Source organism: Ilyonectria robusta, assembly GCF_021365365.1.
Source record: "Ilyonectria robusta strain PMI_751 chromosome Unknown BGZ61scaffold_34, whole genome shotgun sequence".
In the NCBI taxonomy this organism is placed as follows: domain Eukaryota; kingdom Fungi; phylum Ascomycota; class Sordariomycetes; order Hypocreales; family Nectriaceae; genus Ilyonectria; species Ilyonectria robusta.
Window position 1 is genome coordinate 18,856 of NW_025764468.1, and position 20,564 is coordinate 39,419.

The 20,564-nt window shown below is 50.2% G+C and overlaps 5 protein-coding genes across 5 annotated transcripts; 4 read left to right on the forward strand and 1 right to left on the reverse strand.

Annotated features, from left to right (window-relative positions):
* Positions 1–1,190: 1,190 nt before the first annotated feature.
* Positions 1,191–2,312, forward strand: BGZ61DRAFT_462915 (DHS-like NAD/FAD-binding domain-containing protein). The gene is made up of 2 exons (XM_046247365.1): positions 1,191–1,542; positions 1,599–2,312. The coding sequence occupies exon 2, from the start codon at positions 1,619–1,621 to the stop codon at positions 2,300–2,302; it is 684 nt and encodes a 227-aa protein (XP_046096468.1). The 5' UTR covers positions 1,191–1,542; positions 1,599–1,618; the 3' UTR covers positions 2,303–2,312.
* Positions 2,313–10,146: 7,834 nt separating this feature from the next.
* On the forward strand, positions 10,147–11,045 carry BGZ61DRAFT_462920 (uncharacterized protein). The gene is made up of 2 exons (XM_046247366.1): positions 10,147–10,271; positions 10,322–11,045. Exon 2 carries the CDS (start codon positions 10,465–10,467, stop codon positions 10,774–10,776), a length of 312 nt encoding a protein of 103 aa, XP_046096469.1. The 5' UTR covers positions 10,147–10,271; positions 10,322–10,464; the 3' UTR covers positions 10,777–11,045.
* A 1,045-nt stretch (positions 11,046–12,090) lies between these two features.
* On the reverse strand, positions 12,091–14,370 carry BGZ61DRAFT_402356 (uncharacterized protein). The gene is made up of 7 exons (XM_046243088.1): positions 13,825–14,370; positions 13,694–13,773; positions 13,508–13,640; positions 12,930–13,451; positions 12,549–12,872; positions 12,415–12,510; positions 12,091–12,353 (listed from the first exon to the last, which is right to left on the reverse strand). The coding sequence occupies exons 1-7, from the start codon at positions 14,212–14,214 to the stop codon at positions 12,123–12,125; spliced, it is 1,776 nt and encodes a 591-aa protein (XP_046096470.1). The 5' UTR covers positions 14,215–14,370; the 3' UTR covers positions 12,091–12,122.
* A 4,392-nt stretch (positions 14,371–18,762) lies between these two features.
* Positions 18,763–19,503, forward strand: BGZ61DRAFT_143552 (uncharacterized protein). Its single transcript, XM_046237304.1, has 3 exons — positions 18,763–19,114; positions 19,166–19,362; positions 19,409–19,503. The coding sequence occupies exons 1-2, from the start codon at positions 18,797–18,799 to the stop codon at positions 19,355–19,357; spliced, it is 510 nt and encodes a 169-aa protein (XP_046096471.1). The 5' UTR covers positions 18,763–18,796; the 3' UTR covers positions 19,358–19,362; positions 19,409–19,503.
* On the forward strand, positions 19,294–20,415 carry BGZ61DRAFT_143550 (uncharacterized protein). The gene is made up of 4 exons (XM_046237303.1): positions 19,294–19,362; positions 19,409–19,605; positions 19,679–20,091; positions 20,154–20,415. Coding segments are annotated over exons 2-4 (528 nt in total). The 5' UTR covers positions 19,294–19,362; positions 19,409–19,603; the 3' UTR covers positions 20,267–20,415.
* Positions 20,416–20,564: the final 149 nt, after the last annotated feature.

The following is a 20,564-nucleotide window of genomic DNA, read 5'->3' on the forward strand; positions in this document are numbered from 1 at the left end:
GACGCAATTTTGACACCACGTATCCGCCTCGCTATCTGGGACTAATGGATTGTAAGGTGGATTCAAGCAATTCCGACTATGGGGATAAACGTCGCAGTAGTCAATGACTGGTTCGCCTGCAGTCCTGTGCCCACACTTCCGGTATATCGTCACGGAAGCCGTCTGCGTGCACATGATCGAGATTTGTAGTCCGAGCTGCTGGATGATTGGACCAGGCTGTGGCTTTTTAGCCAGGCTTTTCAGATCTGTAAAGATGCAGCCAGCGCTCACAACAGCCAACTGCAACGGGACTGGGGCACTCTGCGAAGGGTAACGAAAGGAGCACGGGAGGATGAGGGCTTGATATCAATCAAGAATTGCCTCAGTGGGGCACTCGACTACGGTTGGATGGATGGATGGATTTTATTTCGCCCGGAGGGAAGTCCCTATAGGGCCTTGACACAATCTAGTTCACATTTCAGTACATTTGGCCCCTGACACCCCAAGCCCCACGGACTCGACTTAGCGTCCATTTCCATCCATTCCATTCAAGGTGGGCCTAAATGGACGTCCATCCATTCTACAAGAGGCTGCGTGGATGGAAATGGAATGGACCGCCAGCCTGAATGAGGGCGAGGTCTGGAATGTCTCTAGGCCTGGAACGGGGGGCGCCATGAACCTGTTGAGAATAGCTGGCCCAAAGTTGACAGGGTTTATCAATTTGACCCCGATAATCTCCCTGCCTTGAGGGATCCGTACGATCTGATCTTCATTTGAAGAGCCTGGTACTGACAGTCTCAGCTTGACTATGTCGACCTCAAAGGCGGATGGCTTCAAGTCCCCATCGAAAACGACCAGCTCCGACCTTACATCACCACCAACATCCAAGCCAATGCGTCAGTCTTTCCGCCTCGACGTCTCACCTGCTTTCACTTTTCCAACGACCTCCTGGGAAAGCTCGCCAAGCGCGCTGACGTCGTCAACGCCTTTCTCGCATACTCGAGAGGCCAACTTGCACTCGCACCCTGCACTGACTGTCACGAGAGCTACAATCGTGATGGCAGCGCCATGCCCTTCCCGGATTGCGTCTTTCTCCCCACCTACTGGGGCTTTGCTTGTGCCTCTTGCATCGAACGCCACCGTGCTGTTGAATGTTCTTTCAACATCTTTTGCACCGAGTATCTCGATCGATTTTGGAAGAAGGTTCCAGTCACGATTCATAACCTTAGCCGAGTGACTTTAAGATGGCTGGAACGAGGACATCCGCTGTCGGCCTTCGATCCGCACCATCCTCAAACCATCTGGCAATGCCGTCGACACTCTGGAAGCGATCTCGCCCACGAGTTAGCACGGCCCTCACAGGAGCCTGCCTTTGTATTTCCGCCGGACATACCTAACGTGAGACTCCCGGATGATGCCCCGGATGTTTCGGCATCTAGCCTTTCCCATCTGGGAGACCTAAACCTCCTAAACAAAAAGCTTCACACCAAGAAAAACATCATCATCATCAGCGGCGCTGGCGTCTCACCCAACGCAGGCAGTAAGTCCTGCTCCCGTTCCACCGTCAGCAGCCCCTCTAAACTGAACTCAACAATCCCTGACTATCGGAGCTTCTCCAGCTCAAAAAAATCCAGCCGCAATGTATACGACGTTTCGGCCTATTCTACACTGGAGTTGGCCGATACGTTGCACGCCGATGTTGCAGAAATTGCGGTCTGGCCGAAAAGCCATGTTCACCCCATTCGATGCCTTCGCCGAGCGCCTGGCTCAGTCCGATCATCTTCGATACCATTACACCCAGAACATCGATTGTCGCCAAACTAGGCTCACTTATCTTTCTCAGAGGACAATGTGGCTCCATGGCCGGGCAGATACACTAGTCTGCCACCTAAGACCCTCACACACTGTACAGGTCACTCCACCGTCCTTCCCACGATGGGTACTGGCTCCCTGCCCTTTGTGTAAGACAGAACAGAGGAATCGGGTCATGGCACGCAAGCGAAAGCGAGCTGTGGGATTTCTCCGACCAAATGTTCTTCTCTACGGAGAAAATTGTCCTGGCGAAGAAGAGATCACGGCCGCATTCAACCGCGACCTAACGCAGCCCGTCGATGCCGTCCTAATCGTCGGGACGAGGTTGTCGATTCCTTCGCTAGCGAATTTCACTGAGCGTCTCTGTAAGGTAGTAAGAGCAAACAATCCGGACAATCTGGTCATATGGGTGAGCAAGGGGTCACCGACGCTTGGTGGGGGCTTCCAGTCTCTCATCAACTTTGAGTATCTCGGAGACTGCGACGATTTTGCTTCAGCGATGTCTGGATAGATGAAGGCTTGTATTGAATAACTCTGTCTGCTGCTTTATGCTCAGCTACATGCCCAAGATTGGTACTCAAGGATAAATTACATCGTCTGGGGCGGTAATGCATGATGATTCGTTGAGCGGGGACAAGGTAGTGCTTAGTCTGTTAACTATATTTATAATATAGGTTGACAAACATATACCCTGATCTACTTCATTCCTTGGATTTGATTTGATTTTATTCCGCCAGGGGGACACACCCCATAGGGCCATTGCGCTAAGCTATTTACGTTTCGTACAATGTTTCCATTATCACCCGAAGCCCCACAATTTCACTTTTTACTGACTGGTCCAATCTGGTGTATATCCCGTGACAGGCCTGCTTGAGGGCCAATTTCTCCTAGTGTTCAGCATCCTATCCTCAGCAGCTGAAGCACGGTCTGTCAAAATGAGACTGTATGATGCTAGTAGGATTTGATCTGAATAGTTAGTGTGCCTGAGGCTTCTGGTCTATGTCAAGCCTCCCTGTTGCAATGGCGAATTTGATTGTTGCCCGTATTGCCTGTATGTTTGGCGTCTATTTGTCCCCGTTAGATGCTGCCTTTCCTCCTAAGAAGAACGAGAGGTTTCCCATCTTTGTCTGTGAGCATCGCAGCATGCCCCCTCTCTGCGAGGAGCACGTGGCAATGACTATGCCATATCCCCCCTTTGCTGCTTCTACGGCTTTCTCCCGGTTAGGGTCGCACGACATTAGTGTACGGTCTCTCCATGGCGGTAGAGCGTACTCCTGGATGATCTCCATTCGTTCAGTGGTTGTGTCCCCTTGTGCCTGAGCAATCCTCTGCATCGGCGACACGAATCGGCGACACACTTTCACTTTCAGTGTAGCCAATGGGTGTGTCCTGGGAAGGGTCCGGAGGTTGATCCAAAACCTTGTTGCTGCTTGCGCATGTCGTTCCTGTACCGGTTGGATACTAGCTTCGGACTCTGCCACCGTTGTTGCTACAGTCTGGAAAGCTCCCGTGATTGCTTGTGCTCCGATCATCTGTGCCTTGTTCAACCAAGCTGCTTCTCTGACACCGCATGAGTGCGTCCACACGCTAGACGCATAGTCCATGGTGGGAGCTACTGTTGCTACGAATAGTTGTCTCACCGTCCGCAGTGACAGCATCTTCAGTCTTCTCAGACATATGGCAGCCGAGAGCCCCTTTGCAGCAGCTCTAGCTATGTGTTCCTTATACCGTAGTTTCGCGTCCATGACCACTCCCAGGATCTTGGGGCTCGCCTTGGCTTGACTACTTTTCCTTTGATCATGAACGGCGTGTCGCTCGTACGCGCGGCGTTTCGCGTGAAATGCAAGATGGCCGTTTTGTCTCCTTCAAACGTCGCGCCGCTCCGTCTTTCCCAGCCCAGTGCTTCGTCTATAATTGATTGGATGCCGGCTCGGTTCTCCTCTGCTGTTGGTCCCACTACCCAGGCCGAGTAGTCGTCCACGAATGCAATCGAACCACCTTTTGCGTTGATTCTTCTCTGCACCAAATCTGCATTGAAGAACAGGAACAACACTGGCAACAGCGGTGACCCTTGTGGGAGACCTGCCTGTGGCAACTCCCGTAGTTGTGATGTGTGCCAATTTACCATCACGGCGGCCGTTCGCACAGAGCAGAAGGCGTCAATCCATCTCACCAGTCCACCAGGTATGCCTCTCGCCTTCAGCCTCTCCAGTAGTCGCTCTTTGAACACTCCATTGTAAGCACCTTTGACGTCGAAACTGATTAGACTGAGCACCCTGCCGGCCCTCCATGCCTTATAGACCTGCTCCTGCAGCAATATCAGTGCTTGTTCGGCTGACCTTCGCTTCCTTGGCCCGAAGTGGTTTGGGGGTAGCAGTCCTTAGCTCTCCACCACATAGGATACCCGCTCTGCAACGACTGCCTCGAGTATCTTGCCCAGTGTTGATAGTAGCGATATCGGTCTCCAGGCCTTAGCCTCTGTGTAATCTCCCCCGTCTGGCCTCTTCAGCGGGATGATCTTCGCGCTCCTCCATTGGTGGGGTACTGCACCATCCCTGAGGGATGTGTCGAAGAGGTGCAAGACACGGTATCTAACCACCGGCCAAAGCTGTTTCCACACCACTGCTGGCAGACCATCGTCTCCAGGCGCTTTCCAAGGTTTCACTGCTAGCAATTTTTCCTCAACTTCCTCCATGGTGAGGTCTGGCATGTGAACTTCCCTCCGTTGCGGTCGGTCACCTTCATCTTCAATCCTGGCCGGCAACGGCAGGAAGAACGATCTGAGCAGCTCCTCTGCCTGCTCCACCCTATCTTCCGTGGTGGAGCCGTCTTGTCTCTTTAAAGGGGGCACCCTATCGTCCATGATGTCCTTTCCAGGTTTCAAATACTTGGCTGCCTTCCATATATTGACATTTTCTGCTAGTAAAAAGGGGGAACTTACCTTATGGACCAAAACGACCACACCCACCCACTCAGGCTTGTAGGGTAGCTAAGATAACAGCTTATTGTAATTCAGCAAAAATCAGACCATCCAACAGGAATTGCCTGATAACCAGATCTGTTAAAAATAAGTAAAAATATAAGAGAATGTGATCATATCCCTAGTAATAGGAAATATCAAAATTTGAGGAGAAAAGAATAGAATTGCTGGCCGTGGAGGCAACTGGCACTGAGGCCCAAAATCTAAGACAAAGCTTGCAAGACCTAAAAACTGATGGCCCTCCATCAATGGCTGCGAGGGATCGAGCCCTTATATGTCCCTCTGCCCAGCTAGCTAAGGCCCTAGTCATAGTCCCCCAGGATGTCAGTGTGGTCCAACACACTAGGAAATCTTCCCAGTGCAGTTTCTTCTGTTTCCGGATGGCATCACGGTACTCCTTGGATGCTTCCTTGGCCCGTCTTTCCAGATCGGGCCTCCCCTGACCTGCTCGACGCTTTGCCCTAGCCTAATTTCGCCAGAACGTGTACACCCGCTGGAGTCTTGTCAAATCCTTCGTCCACCAGCGCTTCGCGTACGATACTGGTTGTGCTCGGGGCGTCAGCTCGTGGATCGCCTCGAGGACGACCCTCATAAACTGATCTGTCTGCTCCTGCACGCCGACGGTCCAGGGAAGCTCTCGGAGATTGTCCTCCACCCTAGTTCTGATTGCTGTCCATGGTGCGTTCTTGAACAACAGTCTTTCCATGACAATCCGTTCAGGCATCGCGACATCGAACGTCGTTTGGATCGCCCGGTGGTCCGATCCGTGTTCTGTCGGGTGTATGGAGCACTCCACCATTTCGTTCGTCACCTCCGCCGTCGCCAGCACCAGGTCGATTGTGCTTTCCTTGTCAGGGCCTTGCCATGTCTTCGTGCCTCTCGGGAGGAGGCTGCAAAGACCGTGTTCGTTCATGAGATCGATGATCGGATCGGCCTCGCCTTGCCTTGCCAATGGCACGTCATCTCATCCCCATAGCCGGTCGTGTTGATTAAAATCTCCAGCAAGGATGACGTCCACTACCATCCCTGTCCTACCCCAAAGGTCGAGGATCACCTGGTGCAGGGTATGGCATATATTTCGAAGAGCCTGGGGCTTACGTCCCGGCACATATACTGACACAACTAACATTATTCGGTCCGGGAGTCGTATGGTTGCTGCTGTTAAGTCCGGGGACTGTATTGGTACTTGCTCGCCTTCCAAGTTCCGATTCACCCACAACATGCTCCGGATTGCCCATCTGCCATCCCTCCAAATCCTGGGGACCATTTTGATCCATCTGGGGTGCCCCATAGCGACTGTTACTAGTTTACCGTTGCTCTTCCATGCCTGTGGTTCTTGAATCGCCACAACTGCAAAATTTTGGAGTTGCTTGTCATTCATTAGGCTTTCATGTACTGTATCCTGTTTTCTCACATTCAGTTGGATTACCTGAAACATCCTACCCATGCTGAGGAGGGTAGAGTTTCAGGCAGCTTCTGTTGAACGACTCGTGCGGTCCACCACAGGGTACACACTGAGGTACCTGCGTCTGGCACTCGCTATAATTATGGCCTTCGGCGGCGCACCTTGCACATACCCGATTCTTGCTGCACGAGAACGCCTTATGGCCGAGCTCCTGGCAGTTATAGCATTGTATTGGTCCTGTTCTCCGCTCAAACGCGCTGGTATATGCCGATTCACCAGCTGCGAGGAAGTAGCGTTCCTGTAGGAGTCTCCTGGCATCGCTGTTTTTAGTGAGGTATACCACCATGGATCCATATGCCTTTGCGTTGTCCTTTCGACTCAACCAGGCCACATTGGCAATCTGGACTTCATTCTCTTGGCCCAAGGCTTCCATTGCTCCAGGAAGGACCTTGCCTTCCTGGTCGAGAACGGCGGTACGGTTTATATTGTCAACTTTGACTGGGTACAGTTGGTCGCGAAGGACTCTCGCACCTGAAGCCTTCTTGGCCTCAATAATGGTCTTGATTTTCTTCAGTTCTTCCTCGTTCCTACCGATGACCCTCAGGCGGTTGGTATTTCGTCTATCTCTAGTCAAGGCAACACATCGCCAATTAAGTTGGTCGCTAGACGTTCGCATTTCCTGTTCAATGGTCCTGCGAAACACTGCTGGTGTAGCATCTCCGATATGATCGTTGGGCACCCTGGATGAGTCTACTGTGCAGAACACCGGTTCTGAGGTTGTCGATCGAATCGTGGATAGAGTTTGAGTGGTAATACTAACAGGCGTCATTCTGGCAGCATCCGCATATGTCTGACTAGGCGATCGTGCTGCATGAGCCTCGGTCACGGTATCCAACTGTAGCCGAGTGCGCTCCAGCTCGCTGCAAACCTGGGTAAGCTGCTCTCGCACCTGCGATAGTTCCTGTGTACGTCGACAAGATCGACCCCAATTATGAGCCCTTGGGACCAACCTGCAAGTCCATCAACGAAGAGTGTACGTGTATCCCCAGCCTACACATTCATCATGCCCCTATCTGACCCGTGGACTATTAGTTGACGTCGTGTAATGCACGGACTACCAATCAGCCTTCAGCTCGTGGCGGGAAGGTTAGAAGAGGAAAAGGTCATCTCCATTGGCAAGCAGGTTCTAGAGGTCTTAGCATAGAAAGTGGGACCCGAGGAGTTTCAAGTGAATGAATCAAGCCCGGCTTGATACATAAAGCGGCAGGGCATTCCCCTGTTCTCGATATTAATACAAAGGTCGGTCAAGTTGTGCAATGTGCAATTGTACATTCGGTTTGAATTGCCCATATTTTCTTCGTGCACCCATTGGAAATTTGGCAGGCGCTGTATCAGCCCTTTGCTCCGGTGATACTCACTTGATCACGGGGCCAATCGCGGTCAGGCTGGTGTTGTCCCTGTCACCGCATCACCGACGGCTTGATAGTACACAGCCTAACCGTTTCGCAACGTGACACACCAACTACCGTACTACTCAATTGCGCTTCGTCTTCATATATTGGTTGATTGTGTCACGCTTCCGTCAAGTGTGTGGCCTCTTGATGCTGCTCTTGGAACGTCAAGGGGGCAACAAAACACCTCTTGTCATCATATTCTTCCACTTTGTGAGAGTGATCGCGTTATTGCTGCAACGCCCACCGTTGTAGAATGCCACAATAGTCGCCACTCAAATGTGATGCGGTAACCATCATCGCCCCTTCGCCCGGTATTAATCGGCCCCGCGGCGTGTGCCCTGGTCATGTGGGCTCTCGTGCAACTTGGGCTCGAACGTAACAACATCTAGGTAACAACCACTGGTCTAGACTCTCTGCCATCATCACGGGTTATCTATTACGCACCACACAACGTTCTACTGTTTCATTGCGGCCCTTCTAGCTGGCTTTTAATCAGGTCCGAGCTTGTCTCCTCCGACTTTGTTTCTTGGTGATCTACTCACAGCAATATCACTGTCATCTCTCTCACAATAAATGCTCACGCCTCCTACGCGAAGTGTTCAGTGTCATTCCTTTACATCACGTCTCTGACCACGCTCACAGGTGTTATGGAGCCAAACCTGTATTCATTGAGAAGTTTTAGGAGATGAAGGCCTTTTGCTCTTCCGTCCTCATTCTAGGCTCTACGGCACCGGCAAGGTTAAGGAGCATGGCATTGATTGTGTTAGAGGCCTGAAATGAGTTCAAGCGCCTTTTCGAGATGGTAGGATTCCTTTTTTCAGCCCTTATGCGTTTTGGGACTCGGCTTATCCGCATTAGGCTTCATAATCTCTGCCATATTTGACGCTGGGGATGCGGAGTGCCTTGTCACCCCCAACAGATAAGTCCACATCTGGGCGGCAATGCTTGCTCCAGCCTGAAACCCCTGCAGTAATATCCAATTAAAACGGGAGGCTTCGTACCTTGGTGGGATGAGAAGCGACCGCCATCAAGCCGGATTCATTCTTGGTGAATTGACCGTTGCTCGGCTGAGATCGGTGGGTAAATTCAATGCAAACAAGAGTTGTTGGGCTTGCAGCAAGTCCAAACAATTGAGCAGGGCACACGAGTCAATTGTGTTGAGTCTCAAAGAGTCAGTCGTGATGGTGTAAACGCCTCGGGGAGCCCGCCGAAAGGGTTACATCGTGATTCCCTCCACGTTGTGGCTTGTGGCTCGATTTCACGGCACTTCTCAAAAGCAGCTGACAATGACATCACGATCGGCACCTAAGTCTCATCAACATCGCGAGAAAATGCAAAATAATCTCGCGCCTTTACTTTCGAGTCAATTTTCTGCAGTTGTCCAGTCGGACTTGTTCCGCTTGGACTGGTCTTCGTCCTGAAAATGTCCATCTTAAGCAGTCCGCCAACAAGTTTAGCGTGACCACATTTCTACTAAAAACCCTGTAAACCTTCACTGCATAATTAGCGATACGAGCTGTTGGGAGTACTCAAGACTGTACAGTTTCTCGAGATGTCATGGTGCTGTCTGTGCTCAGCTTTACCTTGAATTTGATCCTGAAGTGAGCAGGTTTGAGCCCAGACACCCGCTAACGTGAGGTGGGCGAAGTTTGTACAAATGTACGAAGTACAAAGGCGGCTTGCCTTACGATGCTAACGGAAAGTAGCCTATTTGTTACCCGTTGGTGTTTGGTATGCGGCTTGCCTGCCCGGTAAATAAAGGGCGGACATATCAAGCACCGAACCCGATGTACCTAAAAGCACCTAAAATGTAGCTGAACCCCACTAACTACTTCAACAAGCCCATGGAAGCACAGTGACCTAGACAGCAGTGACTCCTTCATTTCAGAGAAGGCTTAGCTACAGATTTTTATTAAAATCCTTTCCACTAGGACGGCGCTTGCGCTGGCGGATCGGCAACATGAGGTGCATCTCCGGAGGGAAGGCCTTAAGATTCGAACTGAGCGAAGTGAGATGTGACGGGAACGTCCGGAGAGCTGGACCCAGGGTGGGGTCGATATGTAACTAGGGCGCACGGGGCAGGCCACAGGGACTATCAACGCGTCTACGCGTCTACGCGCCTGCCCGCTTTCTCTCTTTCCTCTCCATCGTAGTATTCTCGCAATACAGTGGCATTACCTCTTGAGTTGATCTCATCTGGCCCGTGACATGAGCTGCTGCATTGAAGCTGTATGTTGTGGTTCAGCTACATTTTAAGTGCCATTTATTACACCAGGTTAGGTGCGTGATAATGACGCCCTAAATAAAATTTCAAATTCCAGACGAATCATCTGGGGTAGCACCAGGTACCAATGTATGATAGTCTGTTGTTTCTTTCAGGTGGGCCAATGGCAATGGCAGCAGGGCCACGCGTACCCCAGAGCGGACTTGTGAGGGAACGATCATGTGACTTTCATACTTTATGAATAGTCCCACTTTATGAATATTGTGTAAATAGCTTAAGTCAGAGCTTTCCTTAGGAATCTCTTTCTCTCCTTGTAAACAATCATTTTACCCAAGTCGCACCCGACCTCGTTCGTTCTCTTGTACCGTCACAGGACTGTAAACCACCGTGTGAAAGCTGGCTGTTCAGCGAGTCCAAGTTTGTTTTCAATAGCGCCATGAAACTAAATTGAGCTGACCACTGTTTAGGGGATTGCTTTTTCTTGGCTGTGGCGCACTGTGGAATTTTAACGGACCGAGAGAGCTGAGTATTGAGTAATTATCCATACCTTGAAGCGAGCCATGGCAACCCTGGTACAAAGTAGAGAGTACAAAGTACTTGCTACATTGCAATGTTGGCACGGGGTGTCCTTTGGCCCGTGGTCGCTCAGTTACCCCTTTCCAACGCAAATCATTTGCGGCCCTACTTTTTTTGTTGCAGTACTTTCCGTCTTTACCGTTCTCTGTCCCTCTCGATCTTTGTGTTTCCCGATCTTTGTCCCTCCGAGATTCACGCACCACGGCTTGCTACTGTTCCGACCATGATGGGCTCGTGTTTGGCCCTCCTCACCAGCCCTCCCTTCTCTCTACACTCCTTCCGTCTTCGCCGATCCTCCAGCTCTCGTCTCCGAACTTCCGCGACCGCGACCGCGACGACACGTTAGATCGTGGGATCATCGATGATTCTGTCCCAAGTTTCAGCTCATGAGCCTATCTGGTGATATCGAGGTGATCGATCGATCCAATTCGACAACACGGCGCATGCTTGGATAGGGCGCAGTGCGCTCTCATCCCTAGCCAATGTCTCAATTGGTAAGCTGAATGGGATGAAGAAAATCGGCATCGGCCTCGGCGGCCTGTATCCGGAAATACAAGGGGGATTCTGCGAACATAGGCTAATCGTCATGATAGCTATCAGAGACCTCCATCATAGCCCATGACGAGACCGAGGATTGCCTCATCGATGGTCCAGGACCACCTTTCACAGAACATGTAGGTGTCATCCGCGTCTGTTCGCGTTGCGATTGAATACTCAAAATTTGCTGGCTAGGGACCACGAAAACGAACCACGTTCATTTGGACTTGCTGCGTGTGCTCCACCGGCGGCCAAAAAGTCTCTGTCGACCGTTGCCCAGCTTGCGGGACCCCCAGATGCTCCTACTGTAAACTCGAAAAAGTTATCGTCAAGTGATGAGGACGAAAAGTTTACCAACACTGGCGCGGACCATGTCCGTTCCCGACCACAGATTTACCTTTTCTATCTTGCGACCTGTTTCGTCTTCTGCATCGTTGTATTGGGAGAGGCTTTGCAGTGGATGTCAGTGACGGAAACGAGTTCCATGTCGACAGCATTGGCATTCACCGCACAACATATAACGATACTGGGACCGGGTCTTTTTTCCCAGCAATATCTGCTACCTGGCCTTGCACGGTTGCCCAGCTACCGCTCCGTTCCGTCCGCCTCCCTCGACTCCCGGTCCTCTGCCACTCCCTCCCCCGACGCTCACTCTTGCAACACTCCCCTTCAGTATCCAATGCGCCTTATCACTCTACCGCTTAGTCTCCCACCCACGTGGAACACTAAGGGCCGTTCGAGCGCACGGCATATTTCCCTAACATTAACATTCTTCCTTTGTCTTTCTAGGAGAAGCCAAAAGAGAAAAAAAGCTATCATTTTCTTTCACTTACAGTACTCGATGATTTAGCGGGCTGGCCGCAGGACCAGGCAAGGCGTTTATATAAATTGATCTACAATCAGGAGGATTTATGATGCGGGAAGACCAGTGAAGGCCCCACGGCTATTAGGCGCGCACGCGTAGCCACAACACTATAGAATATTATCACCACCTTAATCAACGCACAATACAGTTCACTTTTGACCCAGCTAATCGGCTCCCCTTTTCTTGATGTATCAATTTAATAGGAACATCGAAAGTTCTGAACCGATTAGTGCCAAACCCAATCACAAACTATAACACATTTTTATTCTTTTGCGATATCTACTTCCTTTTCAATCTTCCTGATATTCTAGATCCCTACGGTCTGGATCTGGTTTGAGAATACGTCTCAAGCTCTGCGTGATTCGCTCCCAGTTCAGCCGTACGCCCACGGCAGACCATATCAACACCATGAAGATGATGACCAAGATGATGAACGACGTGCCATCTAGTCTCAGCGGGGCGGGTATAACTTTTGGCTGCATCGATAACACACTAGCGGCGAGTGCGATGGGTGTGAAGAACTGAACGAAGATAACGCAATGAGCATTTATATGCCTATGAGACCATAGCGATTTTACTTACAAACAGCATTACGAATGTCATCGTTTGCCCGTAAGCTGCCATGATGGCTTGGGCTTTCGCATCATTCGCCCCCACGTAGCTCAGTTGGAATGTGAGCTATTCGACAATGGTTAGCTTACGATCTTATAATCAACTTCGTGTCTTACCCTCTTCTGATAGTAATCGCAGTCATCGGTGAGAAATTCCAATTTTTGTTGGTACTTCCTAAAGTCTTCCGTGATCTCGCGGATGGTGGGGATGTAGCTGATGGCTGCTCGCTCAGCGACTGTTGAAAATACTTTGTCAGCTTCAAAAGACTCCAACTGCTTGATTGTCATTTTGAGGTTCTGGGCTAGCTTTCTAAGAAGCGCCGTGGTCTGGTCAGCCCATACATGGGAATTCATGATGGTGGGGATATCATGGCAATTGGGTGAGGCATGATGCGTTGTTGTCGTCGTCTGGATGGGACCAGGCTGAATCTGCGGGGTTGTCAACACCACGCCGTAAGACGATGGAGTGAGAGGAATCTCTCCTACATATTTACCAATCAGCGTTTCCAGTTCGCTCACTAACTTCTGCCATTCGACCCTGATATCTCGCAGCCGTGCCTGTAAAACAGCTAAAAAGTATTCGCGCGGACCTTTGATTGGAAAATTGGCGTCCAGACCTCCGGCTGTGAGAGGGTCGGGTTGGATATGACAGACACCCGTATCCTCGTCGACTTCTCTGTCCTCGTCATAGACGTCGGGGCTGTCCCCAGTATCCTCTTGGTCAAAGTAGTTGTCGACAAAGCAGTACGCAACCCATCTCCAAGGATCAGATCCTGTAATCAGTACAGATACTTGGGCTTGGCAAAGGTATTCGAGCTCGAAACGAGGCGGGGATCCAGCCGGTATCCTTGTAAGGAAAGATAAGTCTGTAGCCTCTCTGTGAGTGGCGTTGGGGCCTCTGCCTCGGTGGTCTTGTGGTGGTTTACGGCGTGCCGCCCGTCTAAACACATAGTATGGCAGATCAAAAGCCAGTCGAAATGTTTGGAAGAATGTTGAAAGTCCATTAGACTATAAATATATGAGGTCTAGGTGGTTATTATCTATATGGATATTGAGTATCTTACTGGACAGTGGCTGCCAATGAAGCTTTCAAAGGCCAAGTGCCGGTAGAAACTTGTTCCTAATGCCCCGACTTGATGGAGTGATGCTGTTGCCATGATGGCCATCATCGTCCAAGGGTCCAGGTTTGTAACGAATCTGAATCAACGTAGCGTGAGAACGTAGTAACTAACAGCGAGAAGCTTTCTTACATCAGACGACGATCGGCATCTGGCTGTAGCTGCGTCCCGTCTGACCCAGTCTGGGTATCGGATTTCTGGCATCGGAATCGCTATGTGGCGTTAGCGAATATGTGTCTATGAGATCCAGATGGAAGCTTTACCCTCTTTTGCAACTCCAGGTAGAGTTTATATGCATTGAGAGGTCCAAGATACCCTCGGGAAATTGAGGGCCTGTCGGTGTCGTCATTCGTCCGGTCATCGAGGAGTGAGACATTCTTCACCGTAGCCAGTGGACAGGCAGACTCTAACTCTTCCAGGATATGTTCTGGACAGAAATTCATAACTACCTCTACCTCGAGCGCAAGTCGGTTGGTGTTCTCAGACTTGGTCATGAAGAACTCGACCAAGCCTGCTGATCCGACTTCCCTGCATATTTCGCGGGATGTCTTGTTTTCACTTTCCCAGGTCATAGACCCTTGAGAATTGAATCTTAGATCCCAAAACGAACTTATCTTCCCATCGCCTTCAGACGAGTCATGTTGCTGGGGCATGGTTTCTTTTCTGCCTTTTCGGTGGGCTAGCTGCCTGAGCCGGTCATGTCGATTGTTGAGATGAAAGAGTCAAGTGCTCCACCACTTGTAGTGAGGTGTCTGGAAAGAGAGCAGGGAATCAAGTGGAGTACTCCACGTTGACGATGCGAAATTTGGTGTTGCCGCCCATAATTAAGGAATGCATGGGCTATGGATACTATTTATTGTGTTTCGGAAGCCGTCACCGTGTTTCACCAACGAGGAGACGCGCCAAGGATCAATCTGCTTTTGCAGGCAAATGAGGCAATGCTATGCTGCCCGACCGAGGGCCAAAACACCACCTTTTGTTCGGCTCATTTCGGGTTGATACGCAACGTGGCAGCGCACAACTCGACAGGATTGCATCCGGGCTGAGCTGCCGTCGCCTTCCACCAAAGCATGGGAAGATCATAGGTCTTTGAAGTTCTCGTGATCAAAATATCCAGCCGAGGTGGTTGCAGGGCGGAGCGCGTGCATATCGGGCAGCAACTTATAAATGCGAGCCGCATTGGTTGTTCGCCATGTCCCCGACAACCAGTCAAATAAGTGCTGCCTCGTTTGCCTCTTTCGCCTCATTCCTTAATCCGCGAATCACGATGACTCGGCAACTGGACGATTTACACATGTCTTCTTCACCGCGAGTGTGTTTTCAGTTTTTGACCTCTCACTGACAAATGTGAGGCTGAGCCCATGGCTGAGCCCACATGTTTGCCTTGCGAAGGGGGCCTCAAATGTGGGAATGGGTGTGCTCAATACTGTGGGAATGCTTTTTTTTATCAACAGCATGCAACTGAATTAATTAACAAAGGAAAATTAAAAATTAAGGTTTTATTTTCATACCTTCAAGCTACCCTACACCTCCCACATGAACACTCCGTGTTCCTCAATGCTCGTATCGTGAACATGGATTATGGAATGCCTAGTGTTCACTAGCATTCTCACCTATTCTCTCACGAAAATCCTGACAAGATGATTTACTTGGTAGACACGCCGACCCTACAGCAGGAAGACGACAGCTCCTGCCCCTCAATGTTGGCTGCTTGGCCACGACGGGTAGGTGGGGCGGGATGGGGGGACGGTGGCCGCCGTGACATGGCTCATCGATGTGTTGATAACAAATCTAGCACGGAAAGGTTGGTTTGTTGCTTTGGAGGCCATGGTGTTCAAGATTGTGATGTCCGACAAACCCAAGCCGCTCTTTCTGACAAGTCGCAACAGCCCAAGCAGGAAGGAGACCAAGTCACGATGGGCGCCGCTTGGTGGTGACGAGAGTCTGCGCAATCACGGTACCTGTCAGTGTGCTTTTTGCCTTCATCTTGATCGTTTCGCTGCACCTCGCCTAGAGGAGTTTGCCTTCCCACCTTGTTTGCCTTCTTTGACCGCGTTCTGTTTCTCCCCCCGAAGCCAGAGCTGTATCCCATGTATGATGTCCCTGATCGCGTCGCCATCTTCCGACTGAGCAGGAAACGAACGAGACTACCTAGCAGGGTCAACCTGTCTAGTGACTGCGGTCGCGTTAAGTCCAACCACACAGCCTCGACCCTGAAAAATTTCTTTGTACTGGGAAATGAGGAGGGTCAGTTAGTTCAGTAAGGTAGAGTTTCGATTTTATCGAGATTTAACAGTACGTAACGTGCATGATAAGCGAGCTGGACAGACAAGTGAGCTGGACACCTCCAAATCCCATATAAAACAGCAATTTTAACCCCCTTGCAAAATCCCCCAATTCTTTATCAAATTCTCTGACACTGAAAAGATGAACTCATTACAAGGTATTGATATCATTCTGTGTTCGAAAATCTTCGTATGTACTTGCGCTATAGAGTCACTGGAAAACGCACAGTGCGAAATGGCTTTTTAGCACCAAAATGAGAATAACCGCCCTAAGAAAAATATACAAATGTTCCAAAAACCATGATGGTATTCCTGCTTTATTTTAAATATACCTGCAAAGTTTTACTGAATTTGATAAAGAATTGGGGTGTTCTGCATGGAGGTCAAAATTGCTGTTTTATTACGGAGGGCCCTTTCAAAAGTCTTGTCCAACGCTAAATGCGCCACATCCCTCAATCCTTGTCGGCTACCTGAGGTACAAGGTGCAGAACCCAGCCCCAGTAGGTTAGCTGCTATATCCCCTACAACTTTAGGGGCTTTAGGGGGACCACCACGTCACACAGTGAGTGCAAGCTGCTATAAAATTAGCAGCCTTTAGTGGATAAGATCCCAGAGGAAGTACTTGACGTACTTGGCCCAGCCACAGCCGCCAGATTTCCCATTTTGAACTAGCGCCAGGACAAGACTTTTGAAAGGGCCCTCCGTAAGCGCAGCGGGTTTAAGAGAACCCTGCGGAGCTTGCCTAAGGTGAAGTCAGCTTGCCGGACCTTTACGTAAGCACTGCGCCACCACAATCACTAGCCACAACGGCAAATCCTGAATGGGGAGTGGTCAGAATTCTGCCACTCCTCTCACCGCCTTCCGTATAAAGCTAAAGCCGGCAGAACCTGACCGCCTTCTGATTTCAGAACCGCATGCCGGTCAAGCTATTCGCGTGCATGCAACGCAGCGAGTTCAACATCACGGTCATTGCTTCCCTCTTTGCGGCCATAAGGCCAAACGATTCCAACACTTCTCAGCTTGATCGGATCTCTTGCCGTCATCGAATTCACTTTGAACACATTTGCTAACATCAGGTCAGTCTCCTGAGACCGCTCCTTTCCTCCTCCTTCGACCGAACGTTCCTACCTTCGCTTCCTCCCTCGCCGCTTCCTTCCTCGACTAACCGCTCCTGCTTTCGACCGTTCCTTCCGTTCTCGACCGACCGTTTCTTCCCTCCTCGACCGATTGCTCTTTCTATGCGAGAAGTGGCATCTTTTGATGATGCGATCCGCATTTATAAGACTAATAAGCAGGTCCGCGACTACAACGACCAGCACATGGAGAGACTGCAAGTTCCCTGCGTCAGTATCACGGCGACCAATACCGGACTTGGTGCTGAGAAAGCTGAGATGAATACGGCCGGCAGCCTACAGCAGATTCTCGCCTTATGCATTGGAGCCTGGGTCATGTTGACCGAGAATCTGTGGACGACCTGTGGCCTCGTCAACGGGGCTTTGGGAGATGTCTATGATATCGCTTGGAAACACGATGTAGCTGACCCTCGCTCAGAGTCCCCGTTCCTCCTCCTCATCCGCTTCGATCGATATACCGGGCCGCCATACTTCGAAGATCCGAGCCTTGCAAACGTCGTACCAGTCTTCCGATCGACGAGAGACTTCCTCATCGGCAATATATCATGCACACGGTCGCAGTTCCCTATAACCGTTGCGTACAGCATCACTGTGCACAAGTCGCAGGGGATGACCGTCGACCGAGCCGTAGCCGACCTCTCCACGAAGAGCTTCCAAGCCGGCTTGGATTACGTGGCGATCTCACGAGTGACTACGATCGAGGGCATCCTTTTTGATGCCGCATTCGACTTTGAACAACTGAGAGGACGGCCGTCACCGACCAAGGAGGCACGAGAGAGAGATGCAGCTCGAAGGGCGCAACAGGCGATAGTTCCGCGTTAGATAAGGCACCTCAATTGACGGCGATTTCGCCTATTTCCTACAAAATGTTCATTTTGCACAGTTGAGGCGAAAAGCCGGCTTTGACAGCAATATCAGCACCCTTGGGCTAGATCAGAGTGAGTTCTCATTACTATGGTGATTTGGTGGCACGTGAAACTAGCGCAGATGTGGAGGCAGATCTAATTTCGCCCCCCTGCGCGTAGCCTTCTGACGTGTCAGCGTTATCTTGTTTTTTTATTGCGACGTTGCAGCGCATAGATGGCGTGCCAAATGCGCCACCATGATACCCTACACCACCCATTCACCAATTCCGGCCGCATGAAACACCACCCAAAGGTTCTCCCGTGCCTTAGCAGGCTCTTGGCCAATGCTGTAAAAGCACCTTGAAAACCGCCATAGCCATCTTCGTTCCTCAAGGCTCTATGCGCAAGCCGCGACCGGCTTGCCTCTCCTGTAGACTCCATCCCTGATTTTCATTGGCTCTGAAATATGACAAGGATACTGTAGACGCCATGCCTGGCTCGTATTGGTCAAATGCAACCAGGGGTCTGACGCCGCTGACCAGGGATTGCTGGTGTTTTTGGAGCGCCACTTGAGAATTGCACCTGATTTTGCGTCTTTGATCGGGCGTAAAATGTTGAAATATAATTGCAAAAAGATGTTTCATCATGTTTAAAGTGTTTTGCGACTTTCTCTATTGATTGATATAGCTTTTACTTGGAAAAGAGTTGTGGTGCATTTTACGCGCATTTAAGTATATGATTTCCATCGCTCTCGAAATTTCGCCAAGTTTCTCACGACACACACCAACCCACGCCGCACTTACAACACTGATGACGGATGACGGATGACGGATCAGGTATTCAGAGCCTCTCCTGACCATCCTGCGGTCAAGGAGGTTCTGCAGCTCGAACTTGTGCCCGATTTGGGCTCAGGCTCCGGAGACGTAAGATCTTGGCGACTCAGATGCTGTTGAGAGTGTGGCGCTTAGTCTTATGAGTGAAGAGGAGCTAACTCTTCTTCAAGCAAGCGCCGGACCGCTCACCGGTGCCTTGGGCCTTGGCTTCCTCAGCTACATCTTTCATGTCTTCAATGCCGACAAGGCGGCTGCTAAAGAGGGGGAGAAAGTTGTCGTCACTGGAGTACACATCCCTTCCAACTCCATTCAGACCGTGACTGAGACGAAAACCACGTCTACGAAAACTACTTCTACAAGTTCTTGTGCGAATCCTAGCAAGACAGACTTGATTTGTACCAAGGATGATTGCGAGCTCGACCTACCACTGAAGGATGACACTGAATTTGTTTGCAAGGTAGTATTTACCCTTTACCCCGAGTATCATGGAATTTACTAATAGAATCAGAGTGGAAAATATGAAGGCTGTGGGTGTGTGATTGAGAGTGTAGTCCTCTCGCTAGAAGTAGGCAAAAAGGAGGATCAAGCGATGAAATTTTTGGCCGACAACATGCCGTCCAATCGCGTACCAATGCCCCCAAAGCTACCCAGTTATGGAGAATGCGGAAAGTTGAATGAGAACATGGAGAGCAGCACTTAGTTCAAGTAAGTTCATTGGTCTATAGAAGTGACTGTGCTAATCGACTGATAGCTTGGTTCAGAAGCTTTGTACTGATACGAAGCACTACAAACTGGACAAAGATTTCAGTGTTGAATACACTCCTGAAGACGTCTTTGCCTCAGGCTATGGTGATGATGTTTTCGAGTTTTACTTGAAAAAGAACGAAGGTGTTGAATGCAAAAACGCCTGCACTCAAATCTTTAATGATGGTTTTTCTAGCACATCATGTATGGCATCCCTTCCCGCCTTGCTTCCTATCCTTAGCACCCGGTCTATGCCCAATATCTTACAATCGAATAGGCCATTATGGCTCTCACACTCGAGCTCGCTCCGGAAGTATAAAACTGGATTGTGGCGAGCAGGTTATGAGATCAGAAATGCTAGGTCCAAAGCTTCCGGACCACAGTGTGCAGACAACGACTGGAGCCCGCTTCCATCCAACGTCTGGAATGGACCAGCTGGAAACTTTTATAGCCGTTTCTGTCAGAACGTCACCCCTGACAAAAAGCTTGAGTTCACTATCGACCCTTCCGGCAAGGCGAAGCCCATCCGGTGGCTCAAGCGATCGCCACCGCCGGATCCAAGTCTGTACGAAGGCTACAGGGTCGACCTTCTTTGGGAGCCAAATGGGGATTCCAGCGCAAGTGAATGTGAATTGTCGTGCGATGGGGTCATGGAATATTTTGGCGCGTCAACTTGCGGACACAAAGGAAGTAAGTTTCCCATCCTTATGCCTGTCCTTGACGATCAACCAATCCGCTGACTTAACTAACAGGTGGCATGAGAAAAATGTCAACCACGGCTAGCTACAATGTTGGTTGCGGCATGTACTCGTACAGGATCCGCGAGAAGAAGCACCCTTGGACTCTCGGAGAGCAGAAATTGTGACGGGACAAGAGCACGAACGAGGTCGAGTGCGACTTGGGCAAAATGATTGTTTACAAGGAGAGAAAGAGATTCCTAAGGAAAGCTCTGACTTAAAGCTATTTATACAACATTCATAAAGTAAGACTATTCATAAAGTATGAAAGTCACATGATCGTTCCCTCACAGAAATGCTACAAGCCCGACCAATTCGGCAAGCACAAAGACGTGGCTCCCGCTCGTGTTCGGTCATTCAGTAAGAAGGCGTGCAAAAATGTAAAAGGCTACAGAATATTCAAGGGAGACAAGGATTCAGTTCTTC

Coding starts and splice junctions, on each gene's coding strand:
- BGZ61DRAFT_462915 (XM_046247365.1), top strand. CDS start 1,619: ATGTATACGACGTTTCGGCCTATTCTACACTGGAGTTGGCCGATACGT.
- BGZ61DRAFT_462920 (XM_046247366.1), top strand. CDS start 10,465: ATGTTGGCACGGGGTGTCCTTTGGCCCGTGGTCGCTCAGTTACCCCTT.
- BGZ61DRAFT_402356 (XM_046243088.1), bottom strand. CDS start 14,214: ATGCCCCAGCAACATGACTCGTCTGAAGGCGATGGGAAGATAAGTTCG. Junction 13,452..13,507: donor TCATTGGCAGCCACTGTCCA/GTAAGATACTCA, acceptor ATATATTTATAG/TCTAATGGACTTTCAACATT. Junction 12,873..12,929: donor AAACGCTGATTGGTAAATAT/GTAGGAGAGATT, acceptor ACAACCCCGCAG/ATTCAGCCTGGTCCCATCCA.
- BGZ61DRAFT_143552 (XM_046237304.1), top strand. CDS start 18,797: ATGAGTGAAGAGGAGCTAACTCTTCTTCAAGCAAGCGCCGGACCGCTC. Junction 19,115..19,165: donor ACACTGAATTTGTTTGCAAG/GTAGTATTTACC, acceptor TAATAGAATCAG/AGTGGAAAATATGAAGGCTG.
- BGZ61DRAFT_143550 (XM_046237303.1), top strand. Junction 20,092..20,153: donor AACTTGCGGACACAAAGGAA/GTAAGTTTCCCA, acceptor CTTAACTAACAG/GTGGCATGAGAAAAATGTCA.